The sequence below is a fragment of the Kogia breviceps genome, chromosome 3, assembly GCF_026419965.1.
Source record: "Kogia breviceps isolate mKogBre1 chromosome 3, mKogBre1 haplotype 1, whole genome shotgun sequence".
NCBI classification, from domain to species: domain Eukaryota; kingdom Metazoa; phylum Chordata; class Mammalia; order Artiodactyla; family Physeteridae; genus Kogia; species Kogia breviceps.
Window position 1 is genome coordinate 10,749,015 of NC_081312.1, and position 22,452 is coordinate 10,771,466.

The following is a 22,452-nucleotide window of genomic DNA, read 5'->3' on the forward strand; positions in this document are numbered from 1 at the left end:
ATTAAGGAAAGGGAGAGTTTATTCATGTCTTCCTCTCAGTACCAAACTAACTCCATAACCAACATAAAGGTTTGGAAAAGGTCCTCTTGGGGAGGGAAGTTCGGACCGTGAGGGAGAGACAGTCAGAAGCCCCAGTTCTGAACTGCGGTGGACTTGGACCAGCTCAGCTGGGGGCTGCCCTTGGGCTTTGGCTGATGCTCTGTCGGAACCCGCCTCTCTTGCAGTATTTTATGGCAAGGACCTCATAATACTTATGGGAAGGTCTTCTCTTCTGAGTGGCTGGCATCCAGAGGCCCAAGCACCCCAAAGAGACACAGTAGAATTTCACGCTTGTCGCCAAGCCCATTGTTTCCAAGGAGAAGGGCAGCAGGCTAATTCTCCGTTGGACTGCACCTTCCTCGATACTCGAACCTTGTTAGGCCGTTTCCCTCCCTCTCAGCCAGTGAGATCTTGTGGCCTGCTCCTCCTTCCAAGGACACCTCTTTCCTTCTTCATTCGTTTACAATTATATTTTGTTGTACCGAAGAGTTTTATTCTATGTGGTTTTCAGTTGTCACCAAACCCATATGCTGCCCGAGCAGCTTGGAGGATTTAAAAAATGGGTTTCGACTCAGTCTGTAAGACGTTTTGTTCAAGTGAGTTGGAGAGATAGCTTATTTAATCTGCAGGCCTGAGACTCAGTCTCCAGGTTCAGGTTCGATCACAAGCTGGTTCTAGGACGCCGGGGAAAAGAAGTTTCTCCTTGGTCCCCAGTGTGTAAGGCGGGCACAGGGTTCCCTGCCTCACTGATGTTGGCAGGGTGAGTGATGCATGAGCGAGAGCTCGCGGGCACTCAGAGGCGGGAGGGCGGCCTGGCCCTCTTTACAGCGGCGTCCCCAGCAGCACCTCCTTCGGGGGCTCTGGGCTCCGGGGAGACACCTTCACGGGCCTTCACGCCGCCTCCCCCGTGTGTGTTCGCTGCTGTTTCCCCAGCGCCTCACTGGTCCACTCCTCCCGAGGAAGGAACCAGGTCACTTGTTTTCAGTGCAGCAGCGCTTATTGATCCATTCTCCTTTTTTTGTTTGTTTTTGCATGACTTCCTCAAATGTTTTTCATTCACAAATAATGCTGTTGTCAGCAGGATTGAGCACACCTTTGGTTCACCCTTACTGTGCCTTCTCAAAAAGTCACTAGCCGGTGGAACCTTTTGCATAGGTTGAAGCTAGTCCAATATAGGTAAACTGATACGGCTCAACCTCTGACATAGTTGCTGAATTGCTGAGCCGTAGAATCTGCACGTCCGCCGCTGAATACGGTTCTCAGGCTGCCTTCTGAGATCCTGTTCATCTGTATCCTCAGCAATACTTGTTACTTTTCCCAGACTGGTGGACGTAGCATGGTATCTCCTGGGGATAATTTGTGTCAGCCGGAGGCCTACTGAGATCGAACGTCTGCCCGTATATTTCTGTGGGTCCATAATTTGCTCTTCTTTGCTCCTGTTTTTTGACTGTTTTCTATTGGACTATCTCCTCATTGATTTATTTGTAGGCATGTGTATATATACCGGATACTATCTTGTTGTCGTGTATGTTGAAATAGATTCTTCAAGTCTGTGGTGAATCTCACTTTTCAAATAGCTTCTCTGAGGATCAGAGATTTTAATTTAACATGGCTTAATTTTCCTTTGTGGTCTATGGGTTGTGTGTGTGTGTGTGTGTGTGTGTCTGTGTGTATTATTTAAGACAAACAAAACTGAAGAAGCCGCTCTATGTTTTCTTGCAAACATTTAAAAAATTTCTTTTTCCACATTAAGAGTTTTGTACCCTCACGCTGAGGATAACCAATTATGTGGCACAGTTTGTTGAATAGCAAGTTTTTCTCCTATTGGTCCGTTGACCGCCTTTTTTCCTGTATCAAGTTTCCAAGTATACAAACCTCTGTTCCTAAGCTCTATGAGCTCTAGCTGTTCCCTAGGTCAGTTTCCATGTTGTGGAAGTAATAGCAAGTGGTCTTACTTACTGTCATTTTATATAAAGTCTTGATGTGTGGGAGGACAGATTCTTTTAATCTGTTGTTGAAAGTTGTCTTGGATATTTTTTGGACTTTGTTTTCTTTGCTGTTTTTTTTTTTTTTTCTCACATTCTCTTCTCCCTCTGTTTTTTTTTTTTTAATTTAATTATATTATTATTATTATTATTTTTGGCCATGCCATGTGGCATGTGGGATCTTAGTTCCCCAGCCAGCGATCGAACCTACACCCCCTGCCTTGGAAGCACAGAGTCTTAACCACTGGGTCACCAGGGAAGTCCCTTTGTTTTCCCAAATAATTTTATACATTAAAAAAATGTCAGCTCATTAAAGTTGACAACAACAGCAAAATCAAAACAAAACAAACAAAACCTTGTTGGAATTCCATTGGAATTGTATTGAACCTATGGATCAATTTGGGTAGAATTAACATCTTTATGATATTGCTATTTCTTTTGCATTAACAATGTTTATTCATTTATTTAGGTTCTCTCTGGTGTCTTTTAATAAAGTTTCATAATTTTCTTCATGAAATAATTGCACATATTTTGGTTAGATTCCCCCCACCCCCAGTTACTTTAACTTTTCATTGATAATATAAATGGTATCCTATTTTATTTGTGTATATACTGCAATTTTATTTCAATTGCACAAAGTTAGCATGTAGGAAATTTAAATGAAACAGTACAGTAAAAATAGCAAAGAATGAAAAACTCTAAAAAAGGAAATACACCTAAAGCATGAGAATTCAACATGCATTAGTGTTTCCTCTTCAGTTTTGATTGACACTTTTGAAGCAAACTTTGAGATCGTGATGACTATTCTTTTTTGTTTTGTTTTGTCTTTGTTTTTGTTTTTGTTTTTGTGGTACGCGGGCCTCTCACTGCTGTGGCCTCTCCCTCTGCAGAGCGCAGGCTCCGGACGCACAGGCCCAGCGGCCATGGCTCACGGGCCCAGCCGCTCCGCGGCACGTGGGATCCTCCCGGACCGGGGCAAGAACCCGTGTCCTCTGCATCGGCAGGCGGACTCCCAACCACTGCGCCACCAGGGAAGCCCCGTGATGACTATTCTGAAGAGATTTCAGCACCAGCACTAAGGTTGGTACATTCGGTTGGTTTGTAATTGACTTATTAGCCATTTACATAGTGTATAGTGCAGATCTGTCACAGGTTGGATCACAGTGTTAAAGGAAAGAAGGACCTTCCTTTAATTACAGAGGATCCCCTAAACTGCACTCAGCTTAAGACATCTGATGTATAAGAGCACAAAACCATCATAATAATGTGGCTCCAAGGAACATAGTTTTGATAAGGAAAGTAACCTAAGCTTCTGTTTCCCATTTTAATTACTGAAATCTCTAACAATGAAAAAACTGTCACATAGGACAGTAAATGTATATAGTTATTCAATCAGGCTTCTCAGAAAGAACACATTTAGCAATCTGGGATAATGCAGAATGACAGGAAACATAATGTGATTCAACACTGGTTCTTTCTGTCATTTTACACAGACATCATGTGAATGCTAAATCAAGGCACAAAACATTTAGTGCACAAATCAGTTTCTTTTTTAAGATCTAGCATTTTTATTGTAGTCTTTTATCTTGCTTTTGGACCACTTCTACCCAGTACTTTATCCTACTATAGACTGTTTAACTCCGTCAACAGAATCAAAAGTGATTTCTGACCAGATTTATGGGAGACATAAAGATTTATATCATCAAAGTGTTTGCATGACCAAAAGTAAAATAATAAAGATGAAAATTCCTTCTATTTCTTTTAGAAAATAGTACTTTATAAGCTTGCTGCACCTTTAATGTCTTTACTCTTGGATGATAATTAATAGTTGATCGAAAAAAAGAACTGTGGTGGTGTTTTATTTTAAAAATACACTTTCGGGACTTCCCCGGTGGTCCAGTGGTTAAGACTCCCTGCTTCCACTGCAGGGGGCACAGGTTTGATCTCTGGCTGGGGAACTAGGATCCCGCATGCTGTGTGGCCAAACAGACAGACAAACGAACACTTTCTTACTGAAAATTATGAGAATGGTGGTGAGATAGGATTGAATTCTCTTACGAAAGTAACTTTGGCATTTTCTTTCTGTGGTTCTATCAGTTGTTGCTTTATATATTTTGATTACATTTATTAAGCATATAAATGCATAAAATTATTATATTTTCCTATTGCATCACTTATTTTATTATGTAGTGATCCTTTCTGTATCTAATGCTCTGTGTCTTCAAGTCTCTTGTCTGAAATTATCGTAGTTAATTTGTTTACTATTTACCTAGTATATATTTTTTGTCTCTTTACTTTCATCCAGTCTGTGTCCTTATGTTGGATAACTTGGTTTCTGATTATCTGAAAATATTCTTTTACCCTCATTTTTGAGAGATGAGTTTTCTGGGTACACATTCTAGATCAACCAAATTTCTCCAAGTAATCTAAAGATATTTAATTGTCTTCTGGTTTCCTGCTATTAATGAGTCTTTGATAAGTCTAATTATTCCTTTGAGGTAGTGTCTTTATTTCTTGAATTGCTTTTTGGGATCTCCTCTTTGACTCTTGTGCTGAAGCTGTTAATGTGGATTTATGTTTCCTGGTACATGTTATATTTCTTTTATCAGTGAAATTTGTACACTTTATATGTTCTGGAAAATTCTCAGCCATTAGCTATTTAAATGCCTCACCTGCTTTCTCTCCATTCCCCTTGAGGGGTACACTCTCTTTTGTAATTCAGCCTTGCAGTTAAAGATTCAACTCATGACTTCTTCTTTCTTTTTAATTAATTTCTTTTGTCAATTCTCTCCTCGGAGCTCTTTGGAGATTTCTTTTACTCTCTCATTTCTGTAAGATCATCAATGCAACAAAACTATATTCTTCCAGCAGGCGTTGCCCTATTGTTACTGGTCAGTGTATTGGAAGCAGAGTGATATTAATTGGATTTTTAGTTTTGTCCCATTTTCATGTCGGCTGGATTTCATTGCTAAGCCTTTTTCCCCTTAGGGTTCACGGTTAGTGATCATCTGTGTTCTTTTATGTTTGAGAATGTATGTATGTTGGTTTTATTTAAGGGTCATTCTGGCTGGGTCTTGTATTTTTATCACACTTTCTTTCTCTTAGAACTTTGTAACTATTGATGCATTGTTATCTAGCATTGAATAGTTTGAGGATATGTTTGAGGCCAGAGATAGATATTTTTCCTCTTGTGTGGATATTTGTAGTATATGTTCTTTATCTTGGAAGTTCAATAGCTCTAGTTCAGCTGCAGCTTATTTTTCAGAAATATGGCATACTCTTCTAGTCTTGAAATAAAGTTTTCTCTGTTTTAGGGAAATTCTCCTGTGTTATATCTTTGAGCATATTTTTTGTTCCATTTGTTGGATTCTCTGCTTCAGGAATGGCAATTATCCTTATGCTGTGGAGTCTTTTGTTTTTCAAAGCTGATTCTGTTAGCTTTTTGTGTTAATATTTTTGCCTTTAAAACTGTTTTTTTATTAAATCAGTGTTGTTATCTTTGTTTTGTGGTTTCTAAATCATTTAGAGTTCCACAGTAATGATTTTTTTTGTCATTTTTATCCCTTAGATCTGCAACTTCTCTTTTTATTTATTTATTTATCATCTTTTTTATCAGCTCTCGTTTTCTGAATGTTTGTTCTTATTAAATTGTTCTTCTTTATGCAACAGTTGTAAAGAAATTCTTCATTTTATCTGAGTTGTTTCTTTTCCAGCCATGATCCACGGCTTTCTTTTGCTGGCTTTGTTTGTTTGCTTCCCTCCAGAATGTTTAGATAGCTGTTTTACTCTTTGTTTTCATGTGACTGATGCTTGGGCCGCTTAGCCCAGGTGTTGTATTTGTCCTTGACTCTCTTTTCAATAAACCTGAGACAAGTTTGATTTCTCCTTCAAACTCTGATGCAGTGTCTGAGCATATCCTATATGTGCCACTTTTCTCCAGCATGAGGTTGGGATGCTGGTGGGGATGAGATGCAGGCATATTAGCCTAGCCAGGCTGCATGCTCTCCTTTGACATCTTGTCAAAGGTTTTATACCACATTCACCCATCCAGTTAGGGAAGTGAATCTCCAACTTTGGATTCTTTTTCTGTTTTTATGTGTAGCCCTGGGAGCATCTCCAGCAGAGTCAGCCTCCTTGTTCACTTTCTGTGCGTCGTAGTTTGAACGTTCCAGCAGCCATTTTCCCACCTCCACTGTCAGAAGAAGGAGAAAAAGGGTCCTTCGGGGCCCCTGACTCCACAGATGCGTGTATGGGGGAGAGTCCCTTGCTCTGCAGATTTTGGGTCGAGTTGTGACTGACCGCGGTGGGCTTGTGAGATCCGCACCCCCCACCCCCCCGCCGCCAGCAGTCTCCTCTGACTTCATTTCTTTTCCTTTTCCTCCCTCTTATTTTGTCTGGGAAAAGAAAAAGTCTGTGAGGAGATTTCAATACACCATTTTACCCAGGGCTCCTTTACTTATGTATTTGTATGTATGTATTGTTAACAGCCCCCCAGAATGCTGTGGTGTCTCAGCTGTTCTGAGGGAAGCGAGGAAAGGGCATCCGTAACCATCGCTGTGGGATGTGGAATTTGGGGGTGCAGGACTGGCACTTCTGCCATCTTCCAGGGGAGCTTACCTCCTGGGACTCTTCGCAGGAAAGAGGGGACTTCGCAGTTGTTTGGAAGGGCAGCCACTCCCTCGTAAGCCCTCGTAAGGTACCAGATGGTTGTCTTTTTCGAGGGCAGAGCCTGCAGCAGCTGTTCCTCCTAGCTGCCTTTGGGTGGCACTGATGCCGGTTTGGGGGCCCCTTCCTGCCGTTGAGAAGACATGACAGGGTGGAGGAGGCCTGCAGCGAGGGAGACCTGGGGAAGCACACACATTCACCAGAAAGCAAGATTCAAGGATGATAGTAACACATGAGAAGAAAAACACGATACAAAATGTGATGAAAGAGAGAAGGCTGCTTTTGTGCCCCTGCAGAGAAATGGTCCCATGAAAGGCAGTGATTTCACTGACCCACAGTGGACAATTGACACAGCAGAACTGGTGTTTTCATACTTTTCTTTCGAACCGAGTAATTTCAAATTCAGATTGATGGAAGATTTTTCCTCTCTGTGCTTTTCCAGAGGGTCAGTGATTGGCTTGTAAATAAAAAACAAATATTATAATTTCAGGTCTAATTGGAGTTTTATCTTTATTTCAAGATCTTCAGAGAAACTTCTCAATTATAAGAGGTAGAGTTTTATTTTTTAAAATAATGTTATTCTCGTTTGAAACTAGAGATTTGCCATTGATCTTATGCCTGGTTTGACAAATATTTGTCATTTTTTCGTAAGTTGACGTTGCCTGTTTTAGTTTGGCCTTGACAAGGTCCTTTAAATTATGCTGGTCTTTGTAGGGAAAAAAAATTCAGATGCTATAAATGAAAAGATTGATACATTGATTGCATAAAAGATTTAGATGATAAAAAGGCAAATAAACAATTTGAAAAAATATTAGCAGTACCTAAAAAAAAAAAAAAAAGGGCTGAATTCTTTAATTAAAACAAAACAAAACAGGAAACAATGATTTACAAGCCAGTAAAAACGAAACAAAACAATTTAATAGAAAAATGGGTACAGGGAAGAACAGAAGTTAATAGAGAAGGACTCACTATGTGCTTAACTTATGAAAAATGCTTGATCTTTATAATTAAGAAATATTATTTTTTGCATATGAGTTTGACAAGACTGATAAAAATTTAAGTTTGTTATTCTCAGGTGCTACTGAAAGTGTTATTAGAGTGAATAATGACTGGTTTGGCTTTTACTGAGGGCATTTTGGTTATATCTACCCAATAAAAATCTAAATTAAAAATCATATGTACTTTGAGTCAATAATCTTGTTTAGCAATGCTACCTCATAGATATACTTACAAAAGTCAGCCAGTTGTACAGAAAACTCCTGATAGCACTGGCCTCAGACAGAAAACTTTGCAAATTCCATAACTGGATGATGGGTTAAGTAACTTAAATTCTACAGTAGATGATTATATAGCCTTTTAAAACAATGAAGCTGATCTATAAATGCTGATATGAAAAATCATTTCCAAAAAAATTTGTTATATTTATTTATGTCTTTAAAAAAATGAATTAAGAAAACCGTTCGAATAATTTAGCTTTTGGGAGAGTGGTTGTATTCTTCCTGTACTTTTTGAATTTCCTAACCATACATATAGTTACTTATTTATAGTATCCAAAGTAACTATGTGAGTCTTGGCTCTGTTTTCTTTATACTTGTTTGTCTTAAAAATAGCTATCTTATATTATTTTAAAAATCCCAATTAACTATATATTTACTCTCCTTAATGGTATCAAGTTATTGTTTAATCTGAGGTATATTTTCTATTTTGCACATTTATATTCAGCCAGATTTAATTATGGACTCCCCCCCCCAACCCCCGTACTCCAAGAAATGCTTCATTTGTTACAGAGAATGAACAGGTGACTTAAGTTTTATGGTCTTCTGTGTGTTTGTGACCCTTATTTCTGGTTTAATTACTACCCTTTGAGCCAGAGGGTGCCCTCCTGTGGGCGTTTTCTCTGTTAGCAGGGTGGACGGTATTGGATATCAGCACTTTATCAGAGAACTTTCCATAATGATGCACTTTCTGGCACAAGAAATACTTCCTCATGACCCATCTCCAAGAGGGTGATTTCTTTTCTTCTTTAATTACACCAGGGATGGAAACATTCTTTCCCATCTGGGTTTTGTCTTTATGGTTTCAGGCGACATAACACTCACCTGGGCACACATTTGCTCGACCTTACCAGGAAGGGCTGGGACAGGAGGATAGGCCTGGCAGCTCAAAGACCAAGGCAGTAAAGTGACAGGAAGTTCACTTGAGTTCAAAGCATCATGACTCAAGAGTCTGAAAGAACAAGACATGCTTTTTAGTGTTGACAGCGTCCTTAACCTAACCTGCAGAGTTTTAGGTTTTTGTTTGTGTGGTATTGAATGCCTTGCTTGTTCTGTGTCTGGCTGTAAACTTTTGTATTTGTAAAGTGAGTGGAAGCCAATAGAAGAACACTGTCCACCCAAAAACAAGTGAAGAATGATGGCAATAAAAATCATCTTGTGATAATTGAGGATTTTCTATTAATTAATTTTTCACTGGGCTATACCTTAGGTATTTCTCAAATAATTAAATTCTGTGTATAGATGGCAGTTCCTCTTCTTTTGACTTTGAAAATTCAGGGTTATACAAATTATTTCAACCCCTATGGGTAGCTCTTTTGCAGTCTGTGTCAAGATATTTGACTCCAATAACCTGACTTTTCAGAGTTTGTTCCAGTCTGAAGAAAATAATTTAAAAGAAAAATTATTTATACACAAAGTTAATTGATAGAAAAATGTGAATTATGATATATTCATTTGTAAGAATGTTAGATGACCAGTAAGATGATGGTTATGAACCTTGTGTGGCTTCATTAGAAAATATTCATAAAATGAAGGTAAGTGGCTGCCACCACCAACTTTGGGAAAATATCTACTTGGATGGAAAAGTCAGGAATGTTAAAAAAATTAGAAAAATAAACTAGTGAATTTGTTGGAGTGTGAGAAATATGGACGAAGTTGGTTTTTTTCATGTCTTTAATGTCATAAAGTCTGCAATAAATAAATATGTGGAGAAACAGGGAAGGAGCTGAAGCCAGGTCTGGTGGGAGAAGGACCGGGAGCTGACAGTCGTGGATCTGGATACAGTGACAAGGGAACTGGGGCCGTCTCTGTGGGGCCTCGTCTCAAATGATTGTTCTCAGGGACACACAGTAGGAATGACAATGACCTCCTTTAAAGGAAGCCTGGTCTGGCCTGTAAACCATCCCTCAGGAGATGGAGATATTGTAATGCTTTTCGATTCATTCAAACACTTAATTTTTTTGCACAACTTTCCAGGTCCTCTCCCTGGCTGAATTCTTCTGGCTGTGTATTCTGTTTATGATTCTGATAGTACTTCGTTTTCAAGAACTCCCAGACATAGAGACAATTATGAGTTTTACTTTTATTACACTTTTTGAATTACAAACATCTGAAGAAGAAAATGCAGCATTCTTTTTCTGTTGTTGTCCTTTATAAATTCTGAATCCTGAGTGAAAGGAATGGATAGAGTTCTGTTGTAATATCATAATCTCTGTTTCTGGGGTATGTGCCAGTAAGCATCAATTTAGATCTTTTTCTCTTAAGAATGATATTCACACATGTTTGCTCTATCTAGCAGATAGATTTATTCCTTGAACTACACTGCCTTAATTTGGGAATAGGTATACAAGTCATTATAAATATAGAAAGAATAGAGGAAGAGGTAAAAGGGGGCAGATGCATTTCAGTTTTTCAACATGATAGTGGTGATGGTGATGGGATATTGAGGATGGCAAAGATGGTGAGGATGGTGGTGATGGTGGTGAGGATGGTGAGGATTGTGATGATAATGACAATGGTGATGACGGTGATGACAATGATAGTGATGATGATGAGGAGGATTGTGATAGTGATGATGATGGTGATGATGGTGAGGATTGTGATGATGATGATGGTGATGATAGTGATGATAGTGATGATGATGATGGAGATGACGGTGATGACAATAATAGTGATGATGATGGTGGTGGTGGTGATGGTGATGGTGATGATGAGATGATGATTATAATGGTGACAATGATGGTGATGATGGGATGATGATAATGATGGTGATGATGGTGGTGATGGTGATGGTGGTGATGGGATGATGATGACAATGATGGTGATGATGGTGATGGCGATGGGATGATGATAATGATGACAATGATAGTAATGATGGTGATGGTGTTGATGATGGTGATGATGGTGATGGGATGATGGTGATGGTGGTGATGATGGCGATGATGTTGATAACAATGACGGTAGTGATGCATTGAGAAACCATTATTAATAACTTCCTCTGCTCCAGGAGCTTCATCAGCAACACCAATTTGTTTATCTGGTTGGAAACCTCAACAGCATCACTCCTTGAGAAATGATTGCCTATTTTGTTTCTATCAGACTTATGCCCACTTGAAATATGGATAATGTGGTTAATTCTAAAAATGTTACATGAGTAAAAATTACTAAGGGATGGCTTTTATCTAAAATAGTATGGCACCATTCACGAGAGTGAATTAATGTATTTATTCATTTGGCAAATAATGTTTTGAGTGCCTTCGTGTCCCAGGCCTTGCTGAGGATGAAGTTGTGGACAAGGTATTTTCCCTGCCCTTCCAGGACTTACCGTAGGGCCAGACTATTGTGATCAGTGGGACGCTGGCGTGATGGGACTCTGGAGAGCGTACATGTGAGCACAGAGGAGAGGTGGCCGCTCCATTCTAGGGAAAGGCTTCTGAGGAGTTGGCAAATGGGAAACTTTTTCAGATAAACGAGTTCAAGGGAGGAAAGATCCGGGCAGGGCAGACAGCGTGGGGAAGATTGAAACTAAAAGGAGTTCATTATGACTAAGAAGCAGAGATGTGGCTGGAGGAACGAGCAGGTTCAGATCAGTGAAGGCTTTGAAGGATGTTGAGGGTGGTGACCTCCCAAAGGGCACCGAGCAGCCTTCAGGAAGGTCCTCCCGGGAGGAGTCCGTGGGGCAGTGCTCTAGGTGCAGGCAGAGGTGCATCGGAGATGGGGGGCTGGACGCCGGGGAGCACGGGGTGAGTCCTGGGGCACTGCGGCACCAGGCCCGGCCTCAGTGGGAGGAAGAGGGCAGGTCCTTAGAGGTGAAGGGGGGACCACAGTGGGATGGGTGCCGTGAGGAGAGGGGGCCTCCCGCTGGGACCCCTGGGCGGAGGGGCACCCTTTGGAATTGAGGAGGCACAGGAGGGGCTCGGGGGCTGTACTCCGCGTGGCCGGGAGGAGCCCTGAAGGGGAGAAGCTCCTGGGACCAGGCCTCGTGAGGACCACACGGGGGGCAGGCCAGAGGGACGGGAGGAGGCCGTGGAGCCGTGTGGGGAGCACTCAGCGTGGCCACGGTGAGCAGTCACAGGTGGTGTTGCCACGTGGGCGGGGGGAGGGCTGACATGTCCTGTTGGGGGCGTTGGTGCCATCGCCCAGGGCGGCTCGGTGGGCGGGGACATGGAAGGCAGGCCGCAGTGACATGAAGAGCGATGTGGAATTTGCAGTGAGAAACTGCAAGGCCTGAGTAATTTCTTCTCAGTTATATCAACTGTCAGGTTTTTTTTTTTTTGGTCTCACCGGGCAGCTTGGGCAGCTTGTGGGATCCTAGCTCCCCGACCAGGGATCTAACCCACACTCCCTGCAATGGAAGCATGGAGTCTTAACCACTGGACCGCCAGGGAAGTCCTCAACTGTCAGTCTTGATCTAAATACGCATTCTGAAAGTGGACAGGGGTATTTTGGAAAAGTCTTTTTTAAAAAATAGCGTGTCATTTATCTACTTTAAAAATGCAAGGGGACAAAGCTCCTTTCACAAGGTTGCGTGCATGCATATTTGAGGAGCTGTGCACTGGGTGCTGGCTTGTGTCAAGGAAGGGCTGGGCAGGAAGGGGGGAGGCAAAGGGGAAAATGAAAGTGAAAAGAGACAGCAAACCGAAGGGCCTTGCACGGGTCCTGAGGTCAGGGAACAACGTGCAGAAGTAAGGCAGGGCCGCTGCTGGGGGCAAGACAGCAGGCGGGAACGTCGGTGTCACAGGTGGACGACGTGCCAGCGAGGACTGAGGGTCAGACCCCGGTCAGCAGCGGCTGATGAAGTTCTTGAGTGATTTCATCATTGATGACAGAGCATCAAGTCTACAGTGCCGTGTGTTACAGGGCAGCCCTGGCATGTGGGACCAGCAGCCTAGGATGTTCCTTATGCTAAAGGATGATGCCCGTCCTGAAGCATTTAGCCAAGCTCTTACTTTTTGTCAGGAGAACGGTCCCGACGAAGAAGTGGCCTTGGGGACATCGGAGATGTTTTTTAGAGGCTGATGCAGATGAGCGTGTGCAGGGAAGAGAAGCCTTTGTCTCAGTCTCAGAGGGGTCCTGAGCCCAAATCACTGAGGACCACACTTTGAAGCCCCATCTGCCACACCCTGATGTGTGAGCCCAGGCGAGGGGTCTAGCCCCTATTCTAGGACACCATTTATAGGACGTACCCAGGGTTGGCAAACCCATAGGGACAGAAAGAAGGTTAGTGGGTAGGGAGTGCTAATGGGTATGGGAGTCTTTGGGGTTATGACAATGTTCGAAAACTGACTGTGGTGATGGGATGTGAATACACTACCACTGAAGAGCACACTTTAAAAGGATGAACCCACATGGCATGTGCATTCTAGCTCATCACTGGCCAGTGTTTGCGAGTGCATTGATTACACGAGCCCTGCCGGTTCTAGGAGGAACCGTGCACCACGTGTGTTTATTTACCTGACTGAATTTTCACCTACGTACAGACTGCCTTGTCACACCTGTATTTGGGGCCGCTGTCTCACATGTCTCCTGTTCGGGCGCACTGTACGCCTCGTGTCCCGAGAGGGGGGGACCGCATGGCACCCCGTGGATACATGGACTCGTGATGAAGCGTTACCTGGAGAGGCGCCTCTTGCATGCGCCCTGATACCCGGCCAGGCCCCGGGCGGCCCCACGGACACTCGACCCAGGTGTCTGACCCTCGGACACTGGACTCGGGCGTTTGGACCTTGGGATCCGGGCGGCCCGGCCCTGCGAACACCCGATCCGGGTGGTCTGGCCCCTCAGGTACTGGACTTGGACGGCCTGGCCCCGCGCGCCCCAGCCTCGCCGCCCAACCCCCGCGCCCCCGACCTGCGCGCGCAGCTCGGGAGGGGGCGCCGCGGCGGGGGCGGGGCGGGAGGTTGGTGTGGCCGGGCCGCAGGGCGGGGCCGCGGCGGAGAGGGGCTGCCGTTGCGGGCGGGCGGGCGGCGCAGGCGCGTTGCGGACGGCGGTTTCGGCGCCCCTGCCCGCCCGGCCTGGCCCAGCCGGCCCGGCCGCGCGCCCCACGCCGTTGGCGCCGGCATGTCAGGCCCCGGGCAGCGCGAGCCGTCGCAGGCGGGCGGGCCGGCGGGCCCCGAGGGCGCGGACGCGGCGCTGGGCGAGGCGGGGCATAGTTTCACGACCACCGACCTGAGCCTTGTGGAGATGACCGAGATCGAATACACGCAGCTGCAGCACATCCTCTACTCGCACATGGAGACGGCGGCGGCCGACGGCGAGCTCGGGACGCGCCTCAACTCGGCCTTCCTGGCGGCGGCGGCGCCGGGCGCGGCGGCCGGGGGCTTCGCGGCGGCGAGGGGCGCGCCGCCCGTGTACCCGGTGCTGTGCCCGCCTGCGCTGGCCGATGGCAGTTTCGCGGGCGCCAACCAGTGCCTGGGCCACATCGACTTCCAGGAGCTGCGCATGATGCTGCCGAGCGAGGCGGGCGCGCCCCCCGCCGCCGAGAAGACGCCGGGCGCCGTCGGCCCGGGCGCCGGCACACCCCGGCCCAAGGCGCCCGACGGCGCCGGCGAGGAGAACGTGGAGGGCGCGCCCGAGACGCGGGCCAAGTCGGCCGTGCGCGTCCGCCTGGAGGACCGCTTCAATAGCATCCCAGCCGAGCCCCCGCCAGCCCCGCGCGGTGCGGATCCCCCCCGAGCCCGGCATGGCGCTCAACAAGTGGGTGCATCCCCCAGGGAGCGGGCCCGTCTGGGTCAGGGTGTAGACCAGGGTCCTCTGCAGAGGCCACCAGCCTGGGTTCGGGTGTAACTAGGGTCCTCTGCAGAGAGGCACCAGCCTGGGTCCGGGTGTAGACCAGGGTTCTCTGCAGAGGCCAACGGCCTCACTGCAGCTTGCATCTTAACAGGGAGCAGACCTCAGTGGGTCTGGAGGCTGAGCTGAAAGTTTGTGTGCTCTGTGCAGGCACAGCAAGCAGATATTAAGTACACAGCCTGCAGCATTACCTTTGCGGTGTGCACTCTGCGTCTGCATGTGGAAGAGAGATGAGTTGAGATAAGTGCACACATATTCCTGAGGAACAAAGGTTTTGCCCCCAAATCACCCACCTAAATGTCAGGAGAGACCTCTGCTTCCCCCTCTGTTGACTCAGGTTGAGGCTGACCTCATCTTGCACTTTCCTCCCAGATGCATCCCCTGGGAGGAAAGACGTCATGTTGTGAGGCTTTGAGTGTAAAATGCAGCTCCATCCTTCAGCCAGACTGCCAGCCCATAAGAGATCTCGCAGCAACAACTATCGGAGAGGAGTAGCCTGTCTGCTAGGGTGTCTGCTCAGCTTTCTGTCTGTGCCCACCCTGTAGTTTTTCCCATTTTGCCCATAGTCGTCAGATTCTGGAGGACGGCCAGAATGACAGAGATTGGTGTCAGAAGTGTTACGGGAAGGGAGGTGTAACTCAAAGATGACACACAGCCACACCTTCCAACGTGAGGAAGAAAGTTTGAACTTGTCCCCTACGCCACTAGCTGATAATTGTTTTGTAGAGATTTCCATGATGGGGGCCATTCCCGGTGACAGATTTGAGTTCCTATCTAGAAAATCAAATGTTAGCCATTAGAGAGTGACAGTTAGTGATGGTGGTGTTTCAGGAAACCTCCCTGCCACATACTCTTCATGTGTTTCTGGGTTTCTTTTGTCTTGGCAGTTTGGTAACTCTTATTCACCATCCATCCGAATTAATGAATGTTCCTCTTCATCAGCAACAAAACAAATGTACAACATTTAGTGGAAAATAAACCTGCTGCTGCAGCTCCTGCTCTGCAATTGACATACCCTCTGCTTACCGCCAGTAGTCGCTCTACTAGTGGAAATTCTCATCTTTCACAAACACAGGGAGGGAAAATGATTTGCGAAGCTTTGCTCTTTTGTATTAAATGGATAAATTGTATTTTAGTTAGGTCCCAAGGGTTTTTTTTTTTTTCTTTAGTTGAGCTCAATAGCTTTTTAAAATCGAGAGTATTTATGTGGTTCGGGGATATTTAAAAATCCTTAGTGCGCCTAAAGTTCTTCAAGTTCATGTGAATAGCTTTGACGTTACTTCTGTTAAAGTGCATTGTATTTGTGCGTAGAGAGGAGATTGTCACCTGTTGATAAAGTTCCTGTTGCTTCGATTTTCCCCAGAGTTCTAGTAACTCATGTTCTGTCCTTGAAGCTACCAAGCATCAGGATATTGGATTGCCGAGGGCATTTTCTTTCTGTTATCAGCAAGAAATTGAATCCACTAAACAGACTTTGGGTAGTAGAAACAAAGCTTTGCCTGAGCAGGTTTGGATTAAAGTAGGAGGTAAGCGATGAAACAGAAGCTGGCAGGTGCTTTCTCCTCCTGCCTGATGTCTTTGCCCCCTCCCCCTTTTTTTCCCCCCCTGCCATGGGTGGGGGAGGGGAGAGAGGTGGTTTATAAACAGAGAAAGGATCCCGGAAGCCTGCTTGCATCTTCGGGATCCTTCCAGTCCTCTACCCAGTCACCTCACTTTGAACATCCTTGCGAATTCTGAACATCACGTTTATACTTGGCCTGGAAACGTTGAGTTTAGGGGCTGCTTTTTCTTAGCAGTAACCTCCTTAAACAGAAAAATGATAGGCTTAGGTACATTTTCGTTACCTTCAAGTTTCTGACAGCACTTTTAGGTTTTTTTTTTTTTTCTCTCGTATTTCATACTTCATGAGCGAGGCAGGAGTCTGAAATCCACTCAGAGCTTTAGGTGACGATCTGCAGATGGGCAAAGGATTGAGCCGGGAGCAAGAGGCCATCAGGTGATACAGAAAGTTTTAGAAATAAGGAAACTTCTGAAGGCAAACTTTGCTTACCCCTGACGTTAACCCTCAATCCGTTTTTCCTGGAAAACATTCTTTTTCGAGTTATCCAACAATAACACAGCTTACACTCAGCTTTTCAAGAGCTGATAAAGACAGGGTAGGGATGGAACTCTCCTTCTTTCTCCCACGCCAGTGATTAATTTTCCATTGTTCGCGAAAGTATACATTCACGTTTGTTAATATTAAAATAGTCCCTGTACTGACTACTCAGCTGAAGAACCAAAATATTACCAATACTTGTGAATTCCTCTCACTGTTGTAGCCACTCCCGTTGCAGAGAGCAGGCTCAGCGGCCATGGCTTACGGGCCCAGCCGCTCTGCGGCATGTGGGATCTTCCTGGACCGGGGCACGAACCCGTGTCCCCTAGCATCGGCAGGTGGATTCTCAACCACTGCGCCACCAGGGAAGCCCCTCTCTATGTCTTTTGAAAAGTTACCACCATTCTGAAATTTGTGTTAAGTGATTCTTTCGCTGTAGAGGGTTTGGCTTTGTCCGGTACCTCGGGAACGCACATCACCACAGGTACTAATTCGACGCCTGCTGTACTTTGTTAGAAATTTGACCTATTTCTGTAGTGCAGGGCAGAGCTATGATGTGATTACTCCTATTGTGGGGGGAATCTCACTTGTAAGGTGAGGGCATGTTTAATCCTAAACCACTTAGGTTTTGTCCTCTTCTGAGCATTGCAGTTAGAATATCGGTTGTCGTATTAGAATAATTGCATATCAAGAAAATCTTTTGGAGAAAATATTTATAGGTTTTGGTTTTTTTTACCCATTCTGAATATCAGAAAAATCAAACAACTTCTTGGTTTTTTTATTCATAGATGACAGTTAAAATGCCTTTTGATTTAAAAGGGGGACTTTTGACTGTACTGCTGTATACGCTGTATTGATTACATAATACCTGGGGTGTTTTAATTTAGTTTCTGTTCAGTTTTATAGTTTGAAACCTAGAGCCTCGTGCCAGCCGTTTCTATGGAATTTTGGAGCGCTTCCTCTTTGGCTCTGTGTGCTCCTTACCCGTTCGTGTTGGTATCTGGGATCGAAAATACCAACAAATATATTCAGCATTCACGAGGGTAAGTTTAGAAGAACAAAAAAATTAAAATACCACTTTCTCCTTCTTTTGCAAAGAAGAAGTGCCACGTGAACAAGCAATGCGTAAGAGGGGTCGGAGTAGGATACGTCGGTTGGACACAGACATAGAGCGAAGAGCCCTTGGAGAGCTCCAGAGTGTGGGTGACGGCAGTCGGCGGAGCCGTCCCGGGCCGCCCTCAGGGAGCAGAGCCAGAGCGGGCCCCGGCCGGGGGGGCGGGGGGCAGCGCAGGGAGAGGCACAACCGCAGGGAAAGAGATGGAAGGTAATGCGTGCAGTCGCTGGTGTACAGTTGTCTTAGACGCCAAGCTCATGACAGTCAGTGGTGGTAACAGGCGCCTTTGTGTAGAAAACAGCGGTGTAGCCGTTTCTGTGTTCAAGGGCGGGAACGCTGGCAAGAGTCAATGGTCACCTTGCTTTGCTAGGTGGGTGGAGGTACCCAAGACCACCCCCAGGTTTGGTGATTCATTAGGAGGACTCATGGCTTTGATTTGTTTTGGACAAAGAACCCAGTAAAGTCAGCGGAGGCGCATGGGGAGAGGTCTCGGGGCCCCAGGCGCCACCTCCCCAGAGCACGTCTCAGTGGAGCCACTATGGATGCCTGTCACCCCCCAGCACTGGTGACAAGTTCCCGGACGGCAAAGCTCCTTAGCGACTTGGGGCCCTGGATCCTACTGGGGGCTGGTCGTGGGGGGCATTCCCTACCTGGCACGCGGCCAAATCCCAGATGCCCAGAAGGAAAGCTGGTGTTTAGCATACGCCAGTGAAGAATGGTGGTGGGAACCCCCCCCCCTCGAAATCTGACTTCCCAGGTGCCGGCCGGGGCAGCCTTCCTGGGAGGGAGTCCGCCTGCCCGCTGGGTTACTCAGTTTTGCTTGGTTCTTTTAAGGATATTGAAGAAGGAGGAAGTTACAGCTTATGTCAGTGGTTTTATCTGTGGATTTTATTTGTGCTGTTCTGTGTAGAAGCAAAAAGTGTTTAATTTTTCTGTTATAGCTGGGTACAGGATGATTCCCGAACATATAGTTAATTAACTTGGTCATTTATTGAGTACTTGGCACCAGTTTCTGCTTTAGGCTCAGGAGATAGAGCATGAGCAAGACAGATCTTCATCTCTGAGCCTACAGTGTTGAGCAGTGGAAATTTATTTATTTAAAGGGATATATTAAAGCTAGGCAGCTAGATACCTTTCCTAAGGATGTGTCCTCACATACACGCCAAGTGACGGCCAGCACTGAACTCACCGTGGATTATAACGGGCATTGTTTATATTTATTTAATAAACATTTACTGAATACCTACCATCTGAGAAAAAGCCTTATACGTACTACGTGTTGACGGTAAAAGTTTTCATTCTTACTCTGCCATTTCCTAGTTTAACAACTTCCTACACGTTCTTTACCTCTCCACCTGAGTCTCTCGTCTATAAAATAGGGATATCACCTACCGCGTAGATGGGACACAAGAATGAAACAAGCTGAAATGTAGTGTCTGGCCCAGTGCCTGCAGTTACAGAGCATCTGGTGAATTACTGCTGTTGTTGTTACCTTGCAAAGTTGCTCTAAAGTTCTGAGGGTACAGGTGGGGAAGTAGAAACAAGGGCCGTATTATCTGAATGTAATCCGTAAAAGTTAAAAATGGTCTAAGACTCCAGTTGTGATGTAAACCATCCCTAAAAAGACCAGGTTTGGAGATATTAACAGGCTGGTCGTCTGTGGTCCTTTATGAACCGGGATCCCTTGGAAAATCAAAGCTGTGAATCCTAGCTTGGCACCTGGAGGGCAGGTGAGTGAAAGAAGGTCCTGCCCAGAAGAAACACACACAATTTTGCTTCCAGTTTCAGGGGGTTTGGGTCCATCCTTGGTCTAGAGACTTGGACCTGATCCTTGCTCCTGGCCCAGGAGAAGTAAACGGGAAACTTTCCAGGGAGCGCGACTGGGCTTAGTGGGCCACTGCGGGGGGGCTGGCCGCTGTCGAGGGGAGCCCCGAGGTGAGGGGCTGCCCTTCCTATGCTCTCAGTGGCCAGGCCGTTAGCTGATTCCTCAGGACACACAGACACCTGCTTTATTCCTTTGTTCTGCTTCAGCTTCTCTATGTGATTACTTTGGGTTTTGACTGTAGGCACAGAATCCGCATTTGCTGTGATGAGTTGAATCTTTTAGTCCCATTCTGCAATGCCGAGACCAATAAGGCAATGACCCTGCAGTGGACCACAGCGTTCCTGAAATATATTCAGGAAAGACATGGAGATTCTCTTAAAAAGGTTAGTATCTAGGCCAGGAGATTTTCAGAATCCTGTAAGTGTATCAGTGTTGTTATTTATCCTTTTTCCTCTAAGATGTCCCAAACTGTCCTTTTGTTTCCTGGAACCAAATGTCAGATGCTGAGTCCAGTGTGAATAAGGCCCTGCTCGTCACTTATCAGGGAACTAACCACAGCCTGGATTTGGGGTCAGCTAGCAGTTAGGCACCTGCTCTGTGCAGTGGATTATTTGGGGGCTTAAAGGGGTTTCAGAGACCTGCCTGTAGGATATGATTTTTTCTCCCCCTCAGAATATGTTGTGAAAGGGATAAAACACAAATAGAAAAAAAGAAAAAGAGGCAATTAAATGTCGAATAAATAATCTGGATTTCAAACATGTTCAGAAGGCAGAGAAGAGAAACACTGCGGCCTGGGGGATCTGGGGGGACTCGGGGGCTCGCGGGGGCTCGAGCATCTCAGTTCCTTAGTACAGCCAGCTCGGCCTTGACCCTGTCTGTTTGGACCGAGGAGCCACTGATTCCCTGCAAGCCAGCTGGGCTCCCGGTGGGAGCGGATGCTGGGTGTGAGTGAGGGTCCCACCTGCCCCCTCCTTGGGGGTTCACATGGGAGAACATTCCCTGCACTGGCTTCTGTGCTCTGCCTTGGGGAGACCTTGGGTCCAGGTACCAGCCTCAGAACTCTGGGTATCGGGGCGCATGGGATGAGGTCTTGGTGAAGAGCGTCTTGGTTTGGCTGCTGGTCCGGCTCTCGTGTAGTCACTGCCGTTGACGGCAGCACGAGTCTGATTAGAGAACCGAGCTGAGGTTGGCACTATAAACGTGGAACCTTTTTATTTATTTTTATTTTTTTATTTTTATTATTTGTTTATTTATTTTTAATTTTATTTCTTTTTTTGGTTGTGTTGGGTCTTTGTTGCTGCACGAGGGCTTTCTCTAGTTGTGGCGAGCAGGGGCTACTGTTCATCGCAGTGCGTGGGCTTCTCATTGCAGTGGCTTCTCTTGTTGCGGAGCACAGGCTCTAGGTGCATTGGCTTCAGTAGTTGCGGCACGTGGGATCAGTAGTTGTGGCGAACGGGCTTAGTTGCTCCATGGCATGTGAGATCTTCCTGGACCATGGCTTGAACCCGTGTCCCCTGTCTTGGCAGGCGGATTCTCAACCACTGCGCCACCTGGGAAGTCCCTGGAATCTTTTTAAAAAGAGCCTTCCGTATCTAGATCCTGGGGCAGCGGGCGGCCGAGCGCCCCAGGTTGCCTGGAATGAGGCCCCTTGGGCTGAGTGCTAAGAGTTTGTCTTCTCCGTTTCCCTTTTCTGTGCCCAGGTGCATTTCCATCTTGTGTGTTTTGTAATTTCATCAAGTCCCTTATTTTCATTGTATATTTAATTGCCTTTTAAAGCAATACCTGTGTCAAGTTTGTGCTGATTGGATCATTTATGGTTATTTATAATGTGGTTACTCTTTAACGTTATTTTTTAGCGATAGACTTGGTTTATTGTAATAAAAGAAAGCTTTTATATTTTATATTGTCCCAATAACATCCTCGACACCATTTTCCCCGGTCCAGCCCGAATCCAGGATCACTGGTGATGCAGTTGTTGTGAGGTGACATTTTGGGGTCGTGACCTTGAACCCTAGCCAGGCGCTGGGGCTGCGGGGCAGCCTCTCACTCTGTGCTTCCCTCTCCTCTGTCCTGTCACCATCACGGTCGTCGGGCAGGACGGTGGCGCCGCCCCCCTGCTTTGTCTTCCCTCCTCCACCTGCAGCTGGGCTGGGGGCCGCCCCACACCCACTCGTCCTTGCGCACCAGCCCCAGTCATCAGGCGCAGCTGTACTGTTACTTCTCCCTTTCCTGTGCAGTAGGAATTCTGTCCTTCTTATTTTAAATTTATTTTATTGAGGTATAGTTGATTTACAATGTTAATTTCTGCTGTAGAGCCAAGTGACTCAGTTGTGTGTGTGTGTGTGTGTGTGTATATACACACACACACACGTGTGTATATATATATATACATACATTCTTTTTCATATTCTTTTCCATTATGGTTTATCACAGGATACTGAATGTAGTTCCCTGTGCTATACAGGGAACTGTAACCCTATATAGGGTTAGGACCTTGTTTACCCATCCTATATAGAATAGTTTGCATCTGCTAACCCCAAGCTCCCACTCCATCAACCCCCCACCCCCACCCCCTTGGCAACCACCAGTCTGTTCTCTATGTCTGTGAGTCCGTTTCTGTTCTGTGGATAAGACTGTTCTTTTTAAGAACAGCATTTTATCTA

The 22,452-nt window shown here is 45.6% G+C and overlaps 1 protein-coding gene across 1 annotated transcript; it reads left to right on the forward strand.

The window, feature by feature from the left end:
- Positions 1 to 14,023: 14,023 nt before the first annotated feature.
- LOC131752489 (transcription factor-like 5 protein) lies at positions 14,024 to 16,483 on the forward strand. Its single transcript, XM_059056906.2, is given in 3 exon segments — positions 14,024 to 14,629; positions 14,631 to 14,659; positions 16,116 to 16,483. Coding segments are annotated over 3 exon segments (795 nt in total). The 3' UTR covers positions 16,276 to 16,483.
- Positions 16,484 to 22,452: the final 5,969 nt, after the last annotated feature.